Source organism: Pristiophorus japonicus, chromosome 14 (assembly GCF_044704955.1).
Source record: "Pristiophorus japonicus isolate sPriJap1 chromosome 14, sPriJap1.hap1, whole genome shotgun sequence".
Classification (NCBI taxonomy): Eukaryota; Metazoa; Chordata; class Chondrichthyes; family Pristiophoridae; genus Pristiophorus; species Pristiophorus japonicus.
This window is the reverse complement of record NC_091990.1, coordinates 109,140,815-109,159,220: the sequence shown is the minus strand read 5'-3', so window position 1 is coordinate 109,159,220 and position 18,406 is coordinate 109,140,815. Positions and strand designations below refer to the sequence as shown.

At 46.0% G+C, this 18,406-nt stretch overlaps 1 protein-coding gene across 5 annotated transcripts in view; it reads left to right on the top strand.

Annotated features, from left to right (window-relative positions):
- LOC139279464 (carabin) overlaps nt 1-18,406 on the top strand; it is a 246,818-nt gene that overhangs the window by 159,839 nt on the left and 68,573 nt on the right. For all 5 annotated transcript variants that reach the window (XM_070898596.1, XM_070898594.1, XM_070898593.1 and 2 more), the window contains one exon: nt 5,923-6,038. In XM_070898596.1, the coding sequence (XP_070754697.1) occupies nt 5,923-6,038 (116 nt within the window). The remainder of the gene's footprint in view (nt 1-5,922; nt 6,039-18,406) is intronic.

Genomic DNA, 18,406 nt, shown 5'->3' with positions numbered 1-18,406 from the left:
ACCCTGACCTCAGTTGCAAGCCACAGAGTTGGACCGTAAAATGGCCGTTTTAGTTGATCCTGAGGAAAGCTGCACAAGGGACTGTGCACCAGTGAGCATGATGCAACCCTTCGATGATGCCTCAAGTTGTAGCTATGTGTGTTTTTATTACTTATTTTGTGATGGAATGGTGCTAATTCCTGTCGGGTCTGTAAGACTATATCCGCCAGCTGGCAAAATACCTCACGGAATGAGGGTAGTCTTTTGTAAACAGCTCAAATGATTCCAGTTCTGCAGAAAGTGCAGAGGACTAAACAAAGGTGTGAGTTAAAGGCGACTTTAGATGAGCCAGTTATCCTGACTGACTGAGTTAAGAAGCAACAGCATTGGGATTATATCAGTGGAATAGTAACCTGCCAACCAGTAAGTGACTATCAGAGAATTAAATGCAATGGTTAGTTATATCACTAAAGAATTAACTTGCTTCAAGAGGTTGGCAAAGTTAGGACAGTTCTCCTTCAAACAGAGAAGGTTAAGAGGCGACCTAATAGAGGTTTTCAAAGACAATGAGAGGTTTTGATAGAGTAGAGAGAGAAAAACAATTCCATCTGGTGAGTGGGTCAATAACCAGAGGTCAGAGGTTCAAAATCATTGGAAAAAGATCCAGAGGGGAGATGAGGAGAAATGCTTTCACTCAGAGTTGTGGGGATCGGGAACGCTCGGCCTGAATAGATGGTGGAAGCTGATTTCATCAATCACTTTAAAAGGGAGTTAGACAGGTACTGGAGGATGAGGAACTGACAGGGTTACGGACAAAAAGCGAGGATGTGTGACTAAGCGCTACTGCTCTTTCAAAGATCCGGCACAGACACGGCAAGCCGAATGGCCTCTTTCTTTGCTGTAAGTTTCTATGATTTTATGATTTATATATAACCTTTCACAACCTCAGGATGTCCCAAAGCGCTTCACAGCCATTGATTTTTTTTTTGAAGTCTGTAGTGTAGGGATGTGTGGCACCGCAAGGTTCGACAGACGACAATCAGATAAATGACCACATCATCTGTTTTTGTGAAATAATAACAGAAAATGCTGGAAATACTCAGCAGGTCAGGCAGCATCTGTGGAGAGAGAAACAGAATTAACGTTTCAGGTCGATGACCCTTTGTCAAAACTCCACAGATGCTGCCTGACCTGCTGAGTATTTTCAGCATTTTCAGTTTTTATTTCAGGTTTCCAGCATCCGCAGTATTTTGCTTTTGTGTCCGTTTTTGTGATGTTGGTTGAAGGCCAAATATTGATCGGCCTTTAAGTGGCTTCAAAGCGTAATGAATAACGGGAATCGGACATTTGCTATCTATGAAATTACAGGTGCGAACCTGCAACATGTCTTGTTTCAGGTTCACGCATACAAAACAAATATTTCACGTCTTCTGACTAGCGATGGGCTGCATCGATGCCCCGTTGCTCTTCATTGCAGCCTCTTCCATCTGTTGTAGGAGGGAGACCATAAGAAGTTGTCCTTTTAAGACATCATGCCATATGGGTATCACCACATGTAGGGCCTCTGGTATTCAACAACAACGACTTGTATTTGTATAGCGCCTTTACGTAGTAAACGTCCCAAGGATCTTCACAGGAGTATTATAAGACAAAAAAAATTTTTGACACCGAGCCACATAAGGAGAAATTAGGGCAGGTGACCAAAAGCTTGGTCAAAGAGGTAGGTTTTAAGGAGCATTTCCGTTTTGGCATTGTTCTATCAACAACTTGCATTTATATAGGGCCTTTAACGTAGTAAAACGTCCCAAGGCGCTTCACAGGAGTGAATTTGACATCGAGCCACATAAGGAGATATTAGGACTTTGGATGCTAGGGGAATCAAGGGATATGGAGATCGAGCGGGAAAGTGGAGTTGAGGTCGATGATCAGCCATTACCTTATTGAATGGTGGAGCAGGCTCGAGGGGCCGTAGGGTCTACTCCTGCTCCTATTTCTTATGACATTGTCAAAGAGGTAAGTTTAAGGAGCGTCTTAAAGGTGGAACGAGAGGCGGAGGAGTTTAGGGAGGGAATTTCAGAGCTTAGGGCCTAGGCAATGGTGGAGCGATTAAAATCGGGAATGTGCAAGAGGCCAGAATTGGAGGAGCGCAGAGATCTCGGAGAGTTGTGGGGCTGGAGGAGAGTACAGAGATGATGCAGTTACCCAGGGAGGTGCTGACTTGAGTTGAGCCATGTGGGGGTCAGCTGGTTTTGCATCCAACCTGAGAGGACAAACAGGGGCCACGGTTTAATGTCTCATCCCAAAGACAGCAGGCAAGATAATATCGCTGGGGGCCGTGGGGGTTGGAGCTCTGCTGAGCCATGTTTCCCGCTATGTGCATCCTGGCCCCGGGGGGGGTCAGGGTCATCAGTGCTTCCACACTTTATAGGCTGGTGCAGATGACACCTAATCCATTCACAGACACCCCCCACCCACCCCACAAGACCGCTGAATTTCTGTGCCGCGAACTCCTTTACGCACGCGAGGGGCAGTCGCAGCGGGACAGCGGAGCGCCTACTGCTGACGGGGACTTTCTTGAAGGTTCATATAAAAAAAAAATTACCTTGCATCGAATGGAACAAAGCGAACTTTGTGCCGTGTTACCGAGATGTTAGTCCAGAGGAGTTTTGTTACGTGTTGAATGCAAGTACAGAGCTTTTCAAAGGGGTGAGATTTTGATAGTGGTAGAACTGGAGATGATGGAGTGAATGTTTCCCAAGTCGATAGCGATCAGCGCGTCACTGGAGACATTCAAGTACCTGAATAAGGAGCGTCTTGTGCATTGTGCTGTCGGGAGGAGCAATTTACAGGGTTTCACCTCCCGTCTCTCCCGGTGTTCCACTTCAAATCTGCCCTTGCTGCAATTACTGTCCACTGAGGTAAAAGGAAACCATTTAGCGTGAATCACAATAATACTAGTGGGTTTTCTTTTGTGAAGGGTACCACACTGTGCTATTCATATTTTTCCCCAGTGGAATCGGATTAAAGTATAAGGAGATTACCCCCCCCATTGCAAAACTCCGTCGCTTAAATGTCTGACAACAACACCTTGCATTTATATAACACCTTTAACATAGCAAAATATCCCAAGGTGTTTCACAAAAGTGTTATTAAACAAAATTTGACACCGAACCACTTAAAAAAGAAAGAAAGACTTGGATTTACGTAAGAACATAAGAAATAGGATCAGGAGTAGGCCATTCGGCCCCTTGAGCTTATTCCACCATTCAATAAGATCATGGCTGATGTGGTATAATAATAAATACACCACGAGAAGTCTGTAAAAAGTCAAAGAGTCGTTTATTTACTTGCAAGAGTGATCGAGTGTCACTAGTTAGCCCCACACTAAGCCACCCCGACTCGATCTCCAAGAATCGCTCTTGGTCCGTGACAGTTACACAAAAAGCAAGTAGGCATATACATTAATTTACATGACCTTTTATGGTCAAAGATACAGATAAACGATGTGTTGTGATCAATTCATACAGTTTGGACTTTTGGGGACTTTCTACATTTCCAGCATACAGTGTATATCCTTTATTCTAAGAAATGGCCGAGCTAGGCTTCCTCATATTCAACACCTGGCTAAACCACAATTCTTAACATAGACACATGTTACGATGGCCAATCTTGTGATGGACAACTTTCTAAAACTACTAATGCAGGCTGTCAAGTACAATGTAGGCCCAAGCCCTACTTCAGTGGCTAAACTGAATTTGGCCTCAGCTCCACTTCCTTGCCATCTCCCCATAACCCCTTATCGTTCAAAAAACTCACCTGCTCCGCCATTCAATAAGATCATGATTGATCTGATCTTGGTCTCAACACTTACCCACCCGGTTCCCATAACCCTTGACTCCCTTATCATTCAAAAATCTGTCTATCCCCACCTTAAATTTATTCAATGACCCAGCCTCCACAGCTCTCTGGGGTAGAGAATTCCAAAGATTCACGACTGAGAGAAGAAATTCCTCCTCATTTCCGTTTTAAATTGGTGACTCTTATTGTGAAAATTTATATAGTGCCTTTCACAACCACCGTACATCTCAAAGCGCTTTACAGCCAATGAAGTACTTTTGGAGTGTAGTCACTGTTGTAATGTAGGAAACGCGGCAGTCAATTTGCACACAGCAAGCTCCCACAAGCAGCAATGTGATAATGACCAAATAATCTGTTTTTGTTATGTTGATTGAGGGATAAATATTATCCAGGACAGTGGGAATAACTCCCCTGCTCTTCTTTGAAATAGAGCCATGGGATCTTTTACGCCCACCTGAGAAAGCAGAAGGGGCCTCGGTTTAACGTCTCATCCGTTGTCGAAAGTTGGCACCTCCGACCGTGCAATGCTCCCGCAGCACTGCACTGGGAGTGTGAGCCTAGATTTTTTTTTTGTGCTCAAGTTCCTGGAGTGGGACTTGAACTCACAACCATCTGACTCAGAGGCAAGTGTGCTACCCACTAAGCAACAGTTAACACTAAAGGGGATATTATGACAGGTGACCAAAAACTTCGTCAAAGAGGTAGTGTCTTGGAGCAGGAGACAGAGACGGAGAGATTTAGGGAGGGAATTCCAGAGCTTGGGGCCTCTGCAGCTGAAGGCACGGCCGCCAATGGTGAGGCGATTAAAATCGGGGATGCTCAAGAGGTCAGAATTGGAGGTACGCAGTTACGTTCTGTACAGCATTCAGCTCTGGTTCCGATTCATATCAAAGCCGAAAAAAAGTGCCGTTCGAACATAATTTTGTACCTAATGAAATGTGGAGGGAGATTTGTTCTTTCAAAGAGCCGGCACAGGCACTATGGGCCGAATGGCCTCCTTCTGTGCTGTATCATTCTGTGATTTTCTGGCGTGCCCAAGGCAACTGTTGGCTTGTTGCCACCGTAACACGGCACAAAGTACACTTTGTGGTTACCGGTGGCAGCAAGCCAAAAAAAAATCCGTACAGAAGGTTGGCCCAGAAATTCATTTAGGCCGGTTTTCAATCGGCAAGCGTGGAGCGGCAACGATCCCAGGACCCCAAGACAGAGGCCCGAGGATGACCAGGGATTGCTCCGCAGCCTTCCTCTAAATAATGGCGATGAGCCGCCTGTCCCATCGTCACCCACAGCTTGTCCATCGGAAGCCTGCAATATAGGCCCACCTGTCTCACCACCAGGTACATCCTGCTCCTCCTGGCTCCACCCCCAGGGACCCCATTCCCTGGTCTACCCTCCCCCTCCCCCATGGCCCCAGTCTCCCTCCCTCACCGAGCCCCAATTCCACGATCTCCCAAACCCCCGCTCCACAGTCTACCTCCTTCCCCGAGACCCTGCTCCCCAGTCAATCTCCTTCCCCCCCACCCCCGCTCCCCAGTTAATCTACTTCCCCGAGCCCTCGTTCTCCAGTCTCCCAGCGCCCCCATTCCCCAGTCTTGCTCCCTCCCTGAGCCCCTGCTCCCCAGTCTCCTTCCCCCTCCCTCCCCGAGCATCCGCTCCCCAGTCTCCCTCCCTCTCCCCTCCTCCTTTGCCCAGTCTCCCTCCCTCCCTGTGCCTCCACTCCCAGTCTCCTCCCCCCCCCGAACCCCCATTCCCCAGTCTTGCTCCCTCCCCAAGCTCCCACTCCCCAGTCTCCTTCCCCCCCGTGCCCCCGCTCCCCAGTCTCCCTTCCTCCCTGAATCCCCACCAGCATCAACAGCCTTTTAGGGGGGTGGGGTGTAAAGTTCCAGATTTCCACTACTATTTTTGTGAAAAAAGTGTTTCCTGATTTCCGCCCTGAAGGGCCTGGCTCTAAGTTTCAGATTGCGTCCCCTTGTTCTGGACTCCCCACAACATAGAAGATAATCCAAGGATGAAAATAAATACTGAATTTTGTTGGGCCTTGTCCTGGCTTCTCTCACACCTGCTTGTGTTCTGTTTCTCTCAAAGCTCCAGGTATAATGTCCTGGTCCCGGCTCTGTGGATAACTAAGGTGCACAAATGGGAGCTGGACTGCATGCAGAGCGTCGTGCTGGAGGAGGAGGAAGAAGCGCTGCTCTCTTCAGGTACCAGATGAACTGTCACCGTTTCTGCTTTTTGACAGCTCTATCCAATTGCACTGATCCTTCGCTCCTGGCCACTTTTAAGAGAAAAAGAATGTGAATTTGTAGAGCGACTTTCACGACCTCAGGCTGTCACAAAGCGCTTTACAGACAATGGGGTACTTTTTGGAAATGGAGTCACTGTTGATGATGTCGGGGAAATCAATTGGCGCACAGCAAGCTCCCACAAACAGCAATGTGGTAATGACCCAATCATGTTTCAACGCTGTTGGTTGAGGAATGAGTGTTGGCCCAGGACACCGGGGATAACTTCCCTGTTTCTCTTCGAAATAGTGCCACAGGATCTTTTACGTCCACTGACTGTAGATAGAAGGTAGGGTCAGTTGGAATCTCGTTAATCCATTCATGCGCATCACTAATTCTCGTCAATCCATTCATGTGCAGCAGAATGAGTGACTCTCTGCCGTGGCTCAGTGTGTAGCACACTCGCCTCTGAGTTAGAAGGTTGTGGGTTCGAGCCCCTACACCATAAACTTGAGCCCATAATCCAGCCCGGCGCTCCCAGTGCAGCCCTGAGTGAGCGCTGCACTGTCAGAGGTGCCGTCTTTCAGATGAGATGGTAAACGTGGGTAAAGTTAGAACATAAGAAATAGCAGCAGGAGTTGGCCATTTGGCTCCTCGAGCCTGCTCCGCCATTCAATAAGATCATGGCTGATCTGATCTTGGCCTCAACTCCATTCCCTGCCCGCTCCCCATAACCCTTGACTCCCCTATCGTTCAAAAATCTGTCTATCTCCAGATTTATTTATCTGTCCATATAATCTATCTCTATCTTATTGGACAATGAGAGCACAGAGGTGTTTTTTTAATTCATTCACAGGATGTGAGCGTCATTGGCAAGGCCAGCATTTATTGCCCATCCCTAATTGCCCTTGAGAAGGTGGTGGTGAGCCGCCGCCTTGAACCGCTGCAGTAGCGGTTTGGTGGACCTGACTGTCTCGTTGGGCCATTTCAGAGGGCAGTTAAGAGTCAAACATGTTGCTGTCGGTCTGGAGTCACATATACACCAGGCTGGCCGATTTCCTTCCCTAAACAACATTGGTGAACAAGATGGGATTTTAATCCGGTAGTTACATGCCATTTTTATTTAATTAATTGAATTTAAGTTCCCCAGCTGTCATGGTGTGATTTGAACTCGTGTCTCTGGATCATTAGTCCAGGTCTCTGGTTTGCTATTCCAGTAACATAACCACTGTGTTACCATACCCCTTTAACTCAACACACTTCACAGTCCGTGTATCGCCACCACACACTCGTTTATAGGAGTGGAAATGAATGGAAATATGTCTAATGAATTATAAGCTTTTATAGTAATCAATAACCTGTTTTCAGATCCTTAATTCTTTCACAGAAGAATATTTACCATGCGGTGTTATTAAAATTAGAGAATTGTGCATATGTTTTCAATAATGGGCTAGCAATTGTTATTGAAAATATTAGTGGGTAAACATTCTCTGTCTGCTTTATTAATATATGTTGGTGCCTTAGGGCTAATATTTATCCCTCAACCAACATCATTAAAACAGAGAGTCCAAAAATCTATCTCTTTCAGCCTTGAATATACTCAACGACTGAGCATCCACAGCCCGCTGAGGTAGATTCACCACCCTCTGAGTGAACAAATTCTTCCTCATCTCAGTCCTAAATGGCTGATTCTCTTATCCTGAGTCTGTAACCCCTGGTTCTAGACACTCCAGCCAGGAGAAACAACCTCTCAGTATCTATCCTGTCAATCCCCCTCAGAATCCTGGCTGTAAAGCGCTTTGGGGGCGTCCTGAGGTGGTGAAAGACGCTATATAAATGCAAGTCCTTTTTTGGTCAGTAAAGTTTAACAGCAGTTCTGGGAAAATCGTTGAAGCAATTGTAATTGGAAAGGTGAATGAACATTTGGAAGAGGCTGGTCTTGCTAAAGGCGCAGTCAGCAAGGAGTCATGCAGGGGAGGTGATGCTTAACTAACAGGCTGGAGTTTTTCAAAGATATTATTGGCAAGGTGAATAAGGACAATGTGGGTGAAACAAAGCTGGCACAGTTCCATATCATCCATTAAAGGCTAAGGCAAGTTATAGAATGGGTCTTCGAGGGGTGGTGAATTGTGCAGCTGGATGGATAGTTAGTTTAAAAACAAAATATTGTGAAGCTATAATAAATGCTTTTCAAGCTGGGAAGATGTTTTAACGGGGGGTTCCCAGTGACTGGTCTTTCATACAACGGCTTCTCTTCCCACTCCTGCATCGTTACCTCTGGTGTCCCCCAAGGATCTATCCTTACCCCTCTCCTATTTCTCATCTACATGTTGCCCCTCGGCGACATCATCCGAAAACATGGCGTCAGTTTCCACATGTACGCCAACGACGACACCCAGTTTTACCTCGCCACCACCTCTCTCAACCCCTCTGCTGCCTCTGATTTGTCATGCTGCATGTCCGATATCCGGTACTGGGTGAGCGGAAATTTCCTACAACTAAATATTGGGAAGACCGAAGTGATTGGTCCCCGCCACAACCTGCGTTCCCTGGGCACCGACTCCATCCCTCTCCCTGGGCATTATCTGAGGCTGAACCAGACTGTTCGCAACCTTGGTGTCCTATCTCACCCTGAGCTGAGCTTCCAACCTCGTATTCGCTCCATCACCGCCTACTTCCACCTCCATAATATCACCCATTTCTGTCCCTGTCTCAACCCATCTGTAGCTGATACCAGTCAATTTTCAGGGGAGCTTGTGACCCAGAGAGAAATATTCATGTATCATGTATAGTGTCAGTTGTGGCACATTGGGCAGCACTCTCGCCTCTCAGTCAGAAGGTCATGGGTTCAGGTACCACTCCATAGACTCACGACTCCTCAGGCTGACCCCTCAGTGCAGTGCTGAAGGAGCGCGACACTGTTGGAGGTGTTGTCTTTTGGATGAGATATTTAACTAAGGCCCCCCCCCGTCTGCCCTCAGGTGGATGTAAAAGATTGAAGCAGAGCAGGGGCCCTGGCCAACATTTATCCTTCAACTGACATCACAAGAAGCAGTTTGTGGGATCTTGCTGTGTATAAATGTGCTGCCAGATCAACATATTTCATTAGCTGGGAAGCTCTTTGGAGCACGAAATGACGTGAAAGGCGCTATAAGGAGGCAACCCCAGCCTATCCAATCTTTCCTCATAGTGTCAGCTGTGGCCCAGTGGGTAGCACCTTCGCCTCTGAGTCAAAAGGTTGTGGGTTCAAGTCTAACTTCAGGAACTTGAGCACAAAAATCTAGGATGATACTCCAGTGCAGTGCTGAAGGAGTGCTGCACTGTCAGAGGTGCCGTCTTTCGGGTGAGACGTTAAACTGTCGTCTACCCCCTCAGGTGGACGTAAAAGATCCCATGGCACTATTTCGAAGAAGAGCATGGGAGTTATCCCCGGTGTCCTGGCCAATATTTATCACCCAATCAACATAACAAAAAAACAGATTATCTGATCATTATCACGTTGCTGTTTGTGGGAGCTTGCTGTGTACAAATTCGTGACTGCGTTTCCCACATTACAACAGTGACTCCAAAAGTACTTCATTGGCTGTAAAGTGCTTTGCGACGTCCGGTGGTCGTGAATGCGCTACAGAAATTCAAGTCTTTCTTTCTTATTATAAATGCAAGTTCTTTCTGTCTTTATATGTGCCCATTTGGAGTGTCTCGTATTGTGGGTTGATAGCTCTCGTACCAAGTCCACCCTGAGGTGTAGGTGTGTGTATAACGCCCACACCTATCTAATAAGTTAGCTGTCTATAGAAATATATTGCTGTGTGAATGTAGAGTGACAGCAGATTGATACTATTACCGAAAAGAGGAGGGAATAATGCCCTTTCCCAAAAAAACAGCGGATTATCCATGGCCTCACCCCTCCCTATCTCTGTAACCCCCTCCAGCCCTACACCTCTCCCTATCTCTGTAACTCCCTCCAGCCCTACACCCTTCCCTATCTCTGTAACCTCCTCCAGCCTTACAACTCTCGGAGATCTCTGTGCTCCTCCGATTCCAGCCTCTTGCGTTGCCGATGTCCATCGTTCCACCAAGGGTACAGTAGCACAGTGGTTATGTTACTGGACTGGTACACCGCTTTGGGTACTGTTGAGGGGGATGACTCATCAGGGGAGGGCAGCAGCAGCCAAGTCAATGGCACCGTGGGTGGCTCTGCTGCACAGGAGGGCAGGAAAAAGAGTGGGAGAGTTATAGTGATAGGGGATTCTATTGTAAGTGGAATAGATAGACGTTTCTGCGGCCGCAACCGAGATTCCAGGATGGTATGTTGCCTCCCTGGTGCAAGGGTCAAGGATGTCTCCGAGCGGGTGCAGGACATTTTGAAGGGGGAGGGTAAACAGCCAGTTGTCGTGGTGCATATAGGTATCAACGATACAGGTAAAAAACGGGATGAGGTCCTACAGGATGAATTTAGGGAGCTAGGAGCTAAATTAAAAAGTAGGACCTCAAAAGTAGTAATCTCAGGATTGCTACCAGTGCCACATGCTAGTCAGAGTAGGAATCGCAGGATAGCTCAGATGAATACATGGCTTGAGGAGTGGTGCAAAAGGGAGGGATTCAAATTGCTGGGACATTGGAACCGGTTCTGGGGGAGATGGGACCAGTACAAACCGGACGGTCTGCACTTGGGCAGGACCGGAACCAATGTCCTAGCGGGAGTGTTTGCTCGTGCTGTTGGGGAGGAGTTAAACTAATATGGCAGGGGGATGGGAACCCAATGCAGGGAGACAGAGGGAAATAAAATGGAGGCAGAAGCAAAAGATCAAAAGAAGAAAAGTTAAAATGGAGGGCAGAGAAATCCAAGGCAAAAACAAAAAGGGCCACATTACAACAAAATCCTAAAGGAGCAAAGTGTGTTAAAAAGACAAGCCTGAAGGCTCTGTGCCTCAATGCGAGGAGAATTCGGAATAAGGTGGACGAATTAACTGCGCCGATAGCAGTTAACGGATATGATGTAATTGGCATCACGGAGACATGGCTCCAGGGTGACCAAGGCTGGGAACTCAACATCCAAGGGTATTCAACATTTAGGAAGGATATTCAGAAAGGAAAAAGAGGTGGCGTGGCGTTGTTGGTTAAAGAGGAAATTAATGCAATAGTAAGGAGGGACATTAGCTTGGATGATGTGGAATCTGTATGGGTGAAGCTGCGGAATACCAAAGGGCAGAAAACGCTAGTGGGAGTTGTGTATAGACGACCAAACAGTAGTAATGAGGATGGGGACCGCATCAAACAAGAAATTAGAGATGCATGCAATAAAGGTACAGCAGTTATCATGGGCGACTTCATATCTACATATTCATTGGGTTAACCAAACTGGTAGCAATGCGGTGGAGGAGGATTTCCTGGAGTGTATTAGGGATGGTTTTCTAGACCAATTTGTCGAGGAACCAACTAGAGAGCTGGCCATCCTAGACTGGGTGATGTGTAATTAGAAAGGACAAATTAACAATCTTGTTCTACGAGGCCCCTTGGGGAAGAGTGACCATAATATGGTAGAATTCTTTATTAAGATGGAGAATGACACAGTTAATTCAGAGACTAGGGTCCTGAACTTAAGGAAAGGTAACTTTGATGGTATGAGACGTGAATTGGCTAAAATAGACTGACAGTGATACTTAAAGGGTTGATGGTGGATAGGCAATGACAAACATTTAAAGATCACATGGATGAACTTCAACAATTGTACATCCCTGTCTGGAGTAAAAATAAAACTGACATCCACCTCCACGGAGGTGGGTGGGGGGCACACACCCACCTCCATGGCACGAACCTGGTATTACAGTACTTCCAGGAACGGTGCAGTGGCTCTAGGCCTTTTGGCTAAGAGCATTGGCGCAGAGTGATCCTTGACAGGTGCAAGGTGACCTCTGGCATTTGTGATTTGACAAAGAATTGGAAAGATTGGCAACGAAAAAAAAATAATAATGAATAAATAAATAAATAAATAAAACTGGGAAGGTGGCTCAACCAAGGCTAACAAGGGAAATTAAGGATAGTGTTAAATCCAAGGAAGAGGCATATAAATTGGCCAGAAAAATCAGCAAACCTGAGGACTGGGAGATTTTTGTAATACAGGAGAGGAGGACAAAGGGTTTAATTAGGAGGAGAAAAATAGAGTATGAGAGGAAGCTTGCTGTGAACATAAAAACTGACTGCAAAAGCTTCTATAAATATGTGAAGAGAAAAAGATTAGTGAAAACAAACGTAGGTCCCTTGCAGTCAAATTCAGGTGAATTTATAATGGGGAACAAAGAAATGGTGGACCAGTTAAACAAATACTTTGGTTCTGTTTTCACGAAGGAAGACACAAATAACTTTCCGGAAATACTAGGGGACCGAGTGTCTAGTGAGAAGGAGGAACAGAAGGATATCCTTATAAAGTGGGAAATTGTGTTAGGGCAATTAATGGGATTGAAGCCCGATAAATCCCCGGGGCCTGATAGTCTGCATCCCAGAGTACTTAATGAAGTGGCCATAGAAATAGTGGATGCATTGGTGATCATTTTCCAAAAGTCTATCGACTCTGGATCAGTTCCTATGGACTGGAGGGTAGCTAATGTAACACCACTGTTTTTTAAGAGGGAGAGAGAAAACGGGTAATTATAGACCAGTTAGCCTGACATCAGTAGTGTGGAAAATGTTGGAATCAATTATTAAAGATGAAATAGCAGCACATTTGGAAAGCAGTGACAGGATCGGTCTAAGTCAGCATGGATTTATGAAAGGGAAATCATGCTTGACAAATCTTCTGGAATTTTTTGAGGATGTAACTAGTAGAGTGGACAAGGGAGAACCAGTGGATGTGGTGTATTTGGACTTTCAAAAGGCTTTTGACAAGGTCCCACACAAGAGATTGGTGTGCAAAATCAAAGCACATGGTACTGGGGGTAATGTACTGACGTGGATAGAGAACTGGTTGGCAGACAGGAAGCAGAGAGTCGGGATAAACGGGTTCTTTTCAGAATGGCAGGCAGTGACTAGTGGAGTGCCGCAGGGCTCAGTGCTGGGACCCCAGCTCTTTACAATATACATCAATTTAGATGAAGGAATTGAGTGTAATATCTCCAAGTTTGCAGATGACACTAAGCTGGGTGACGGTGTGAGCTGTGAGGAGGACGCTAAAAGACTGTAGGGTGACTTGGATAGGTTAGGTGAGTGGGCCAATTCATGGCAAATGCAGTATAATGTGGATAAATGTGAGGTTATCCACTTTGGGGGCAAAAACACGAAGGCAGAGTATTATCTGAATGGCGGCAGATTAGGAAAGGGGGAGGTGCAATGAGACCTGGGTGTCATGGTTCATCAGTCATTGAAAGTTGGCATGCAGTTACAGCAGTCGGTGGAGAAGGCAAATGGTATGTTGGCCTTCATAGCTTGGGGATTTGAATATAGGAGAAAGGAGGACTTACTGCAGTTGTACAGGGCCTTGGTGAGGCCTCAGCTGGAATATTGTGTTCAGTTTTGGTCTCTTAATCTGAGGAAGGACGCCCTTGCTATTGCGGGAGTGCAGCGAAGGTTCACCAGACTGATTCCCGGGATGGCAATATTGACATATAAGAAGAGACTGGATCAACTGGGCCTTTATACACTGGCGTTTCGAAGGATGAGAGGGAATCTCATAGAAACTTATAAGATTCTGATGGGACTGGACAGGTTAGATGCGGGAAGAATGTTCCCGACGTTGGGGAAATCCAGAACCAGGGGACAGTCTTAGGATTAGGGGTAGGCCATTTAGGACTGAAATGAGGAGAAACTTCTTCAGTCAGAGAGTTGTTAACCTGTGGAATTCCCTACCGTAGAGAGTTGTTGATGCCAGTTCATTGGATATATTCAAGAGGGAGTTAGATATGGCCCTTAAGGCTAAAGGGATCAAGGGGTATGGAGAGAAAGCAGGCAAGGGGTACTGAGGGAATGATCAGCCATGATCTTATTGAATGGTGGTGCAGGCTCAAAGGGCCGAATGGCCTACTCCTGCACCTATTTTCCATGTTTCTATGTAATCCAGAGGCCTAAACTAAACAGAGCAAGGGTTTTCTCCCCGGTGTCCTGGCCAACATTTATCCCTCAACTGACATCACAAAAAGCAGTTTGTGGGATCTTGCTGTGTGTAAATATGCTGCCAGATCGACATATTTCATTAGTTGGGAAGCTCTTTGGAGCATGAAATGACGTGAAAGGCAACCACAGCCTATTCAATCTTTCCTCAGTGTCAGCTGTGGCCTAGTGGGTAGCACCCTTGCCTCTGAGTCAGAAGGTTGTGGGTTCAAGTCTCAGTCCAGACACTTGAACAAAAAATCTAGGCTGACGCTCCAGTGCAGTGCTGAGGGAGTGCTGCACTGTTGGAGATGCTGACGTTAAACCGAGGCCCCATCTGCTCTCTCAAGCTTTTTAAAAATGTATTCGTTCATGGGATGTCGGTGTTGCTGGCAAGGTTGGCATTTATTGCCCATCCCTAATTGCCCTCGAGATGCTGGTGGTGAGCCGCCTTCTTGAACTGCTGCACTCTGTGTGGTGAAGGTGCTCCCACAGTGCTGACTTTGTCGCATAAGTGTATTACAACTGAGTGTCTTGCTGAGCCATTTCAGAGGGCAGTTAAGAGTCAACCACATAGCTGTGGGTATGGGATCACATATAGGCTGGTAAGGATGGCAGATTTCCTTCCCTAAAGGATATCAGTGAATCAGATGGTTTTTTACGACAATCCGGTAATTTCATGGTCACCATTACTGATACTAGCATTTTATTGCAAATTTATTTATTCACATAATTTAAATTCCCCGGCTGCCGTGGCAGGTTTGAATTTGTGTCTCTGGATTACCAGTCCTGTAACACAACCACTATGCTACCGTACCCTCTGGATGTAAAAGATCCCATGGCACAATTCGAAGAAAAGCAGGGGAGTCTCCCCGGTATCCTGGCCAATATTTATCCCTCAACCAATGTTACTCAAGCAGATTATCTGGTCATTATCACTTTGCTTTTTGTGGGAGCTTGCTGTGCCCAAATTTGCTGCAGTGATTACACTTCATTGTCCTTCATTGGCTGTGAAGCACTTTGGGATATCCGGAGGTCGTGAAAGGCGCTATATAAATACAAGTTTTTCATTTTATTTTATTTTTGTGCGATAGTGTGAGACGGGTAATGGGGAGGAAATCAATGAGAGATGTAAAACAGGCTTCTCGATCACTATCACCCACTTTACTCCATTGCACAAAGTCCGGATCTACTCTCTCCCCCTTGCTCCCCGCTGCTGCTGATGAGCATGAAAGGAAATTTCTGGGAGTTTTTACTGGCATATTGCTAAATGCGTTGCAATCTGGACAGGATTCCCGAGGATTGAAAAGTGGATAAGATAAACCCAACTGCTTAACTAGGAGCGAGAGACATACCTGGAAACGGTAACTCAGTACGTTTTTGAAATATTTTTAAGAGAGCTGGCCGAGAAATGTTTTTATGAGAGCAGAGGTGATTAATGGCCGATTTGACCTAGGTATTTAAGATGTTGAAGCAATGGGACAGGCAGTTTTCAGTGTTCAGACTCAGAGGCGGGAACGCTGTCACTAGGATAAAAGTTTGCTCCTTTTACAACCTATTATTATCCTCACTTGATATCATTTATTTAGAAGTCAGCATACAGAGGGATTTCATTATCATAGGCAGTCCCTCGAAATCGAGGAAGACTTGCTTTCATTCGAAAAGTGAGTTCTCAAGGTGACTGAACAGTTCAATACGGGAATTACAGTCTCTGTCACAGGTGGAACAGACAGTCATTGGAGGAAAGGGTGGGTGGGGAGTCTGGTTTCCCATCGCTCCTTCCGTTGCCTGCGCTTGCTCTCGGCGACGAGACTCGAGGTGCTCAGCGCCCTCCCAGATGCTCTTCCTCCACTTAGGGCAGTCTTTGGCCATGGAGTCCCAGGTGCCGGTGAGGCTTAGAGGGTGTCCTTGAAACGTTTCCTCTGCCCACCTGGGGATCGCTTTCCGTGTAGGAGATCTGAGTAGAGCGCTTGCTTTGGGAATCTTGTTTCGGGCATGCGGACGATGTGGCCCGCCCAACAGAGCTGGTCGAGTGTGGTCCGTGCTTCGATACTGGGGATGTTGGCCTGAGCCAGAACACTGACGGTGCGTCTGTCCTCCCAGGGGATTTGCAGGATCTTGCGGAGACAGTGTTGGTGGTATTTTACCAGCGCTTTGAGGTGTCTACTGTATATGATCCACGTTTCTGAGCCATGTAGGAGGCGGATATCACTACATAATCTTTGTATACATGTAGATCATAAGCTTCGTGTCAGATTTGAGGGCCTTGTCTTCGAACACTCTCTTCCTCAGGTGACGGAAGGCTGCGCTGGCACACTGGAGGCGGTGTTGGACCTCGTCGTTGATGTCGAGGGATTTTTAATGCCGCCTGCAAACAATTAATACACGGCAGGGAGATGTGTTGATAGTACCGAGATGTTGCGCCATGCTAAACCTTTATAAATCACTGGTTAGGCCTCAGCCGGAGTATTGCATCGAAATGTCAATGTCTAGTCCTTGGAGCGGCTGCAGAGGAGATTTACCAGAATGATACCAGGGATGAGGGACTTCCGTTAATGCGGAGAGACTGGAGAAGCTGGGATTGTTCTGCCTCAAACAGCATAACAAAAAAAAAACAGAATATCCGGTTATTATCACATTGTTGTTTGTGGGAGCTTGCTGTGCGCAAATTGGCTGCTGCGTTTCCTACATTACAACAGTGACTACACTCCAAAAAGTACTTCATTGGCTGTAAAGTGCTTTGAGACATCCAGAAGTCGTGAAAGGCGCTATATAAATCCAAGTCTTTCTGTCTTTTCCTTAAATCAGAGAAGGTTGATGAGAGATTTAATAGAGATGCTCAAAATTTTGAGGGGTTTTGATGGAGAAAATAGAGAGAAACTGTTTCCAGTGGCAGCAGGGTCAGGAAACAGAGGACACAGATTGAAGGTCATTGGCAACAGAACCAGAGGGGAGATGAGGGGAATTTCTTTTGTGCAGCGAGTTGTTGTGATCGGGAACATGCCGCCTGAAAGGGCGGTGGAAACAGATTCAATAATAACTTTCAAAAGGGAATTGGATAATACTTGAAGGGGAAAGATTGCAGGGCTATGGGGAAAGGGCAGGGGGGGTGGGACTAATTCAATAGTTCTTTCAAACGAGCCGGCATAGGCATAATGGGCCGAATGGCCTCCTTCTGTGCTGTATCATTCTATGAAGGGTCTTAAGAGAAGTAGCGGCAGGGATAGTGGATGCATTGGTTGTATTTTACCAAAATTCTCTGGATTCTGAGGAGCTCCCAGCAGATTGAAAAACTGCAAATGTAACGCGCCTACAAGGAAATCGATAAAAAGCAGGAAACTATAAACCAGTTAGCCTGACATCTGTGGTTGGGAAAATGTTGGAGTCCATTATTAAAGAAGCAGTAGCAGGACCTTTGGAAAAACATAATTCAGTCAGGCAGAGTCAGCTTGGATTTATGAAGGGGAAATCATGTTTGACAAATTTTCTGGAATTCTTTGAGGATGTAACGGACAGGGTGGATAAAGGGGAACCAGTGGATGTGGTGTATTTGGACATCCAAAAGGCATTTGACAAGGTGCCATATAAAAGCTTACTGCAAAAAATAAAAGTTCACGGGGTTGGGGGTAATATATTAGCATGGATAGAGGATTGGCTAAGAGGAGTCGGGATAAATGGTTCATTCTCAGGTTGGCAGTCAGTAACTAGTGGGGTGCCGCAGGGATCAGTGCTGGGACCCCAACTATTTACAATTTATATTAACGACTTGGATGAAGGGACCAAGTGTAATGTACCAAGTTTGCTGACGATACAAAGATGGGAGGAAAAGCAATGTGTGAGGAGGACACAAAAAAACTGCAAAAGGACATAGACAGGCAAAAATTTGGCAGATAGAGTATAATGTTGGAAAGTGTGAGGTTATGTACTTTGGCAGAAAAAAAATCGAAGAGCAAGTTATTATTTAAATAGAGAAAAATTGCATAGTGTTGCAGTACAGCGGGACCTGGGAATCATGGTGCATGAAAATTAGTATGCAGGTACAGCAAATGATCAGGAAGGCCAATGGAATCTTGCCTTTATTGTAAAGGGGATGGAGTATAAAAGTCTTGCTACAGTTATACAGGGTATTAGTGAGGCCACACCTGGAATACTGCAAAAAGTTTGGGTTTCCATATTTACAAAAGGATATACTTGCTTTGGAGACAGTTCAGATAAGGTTCACTAGGTTGACTTATGAGGAAAGGTTGAGAAGGTTGGGCCTACAC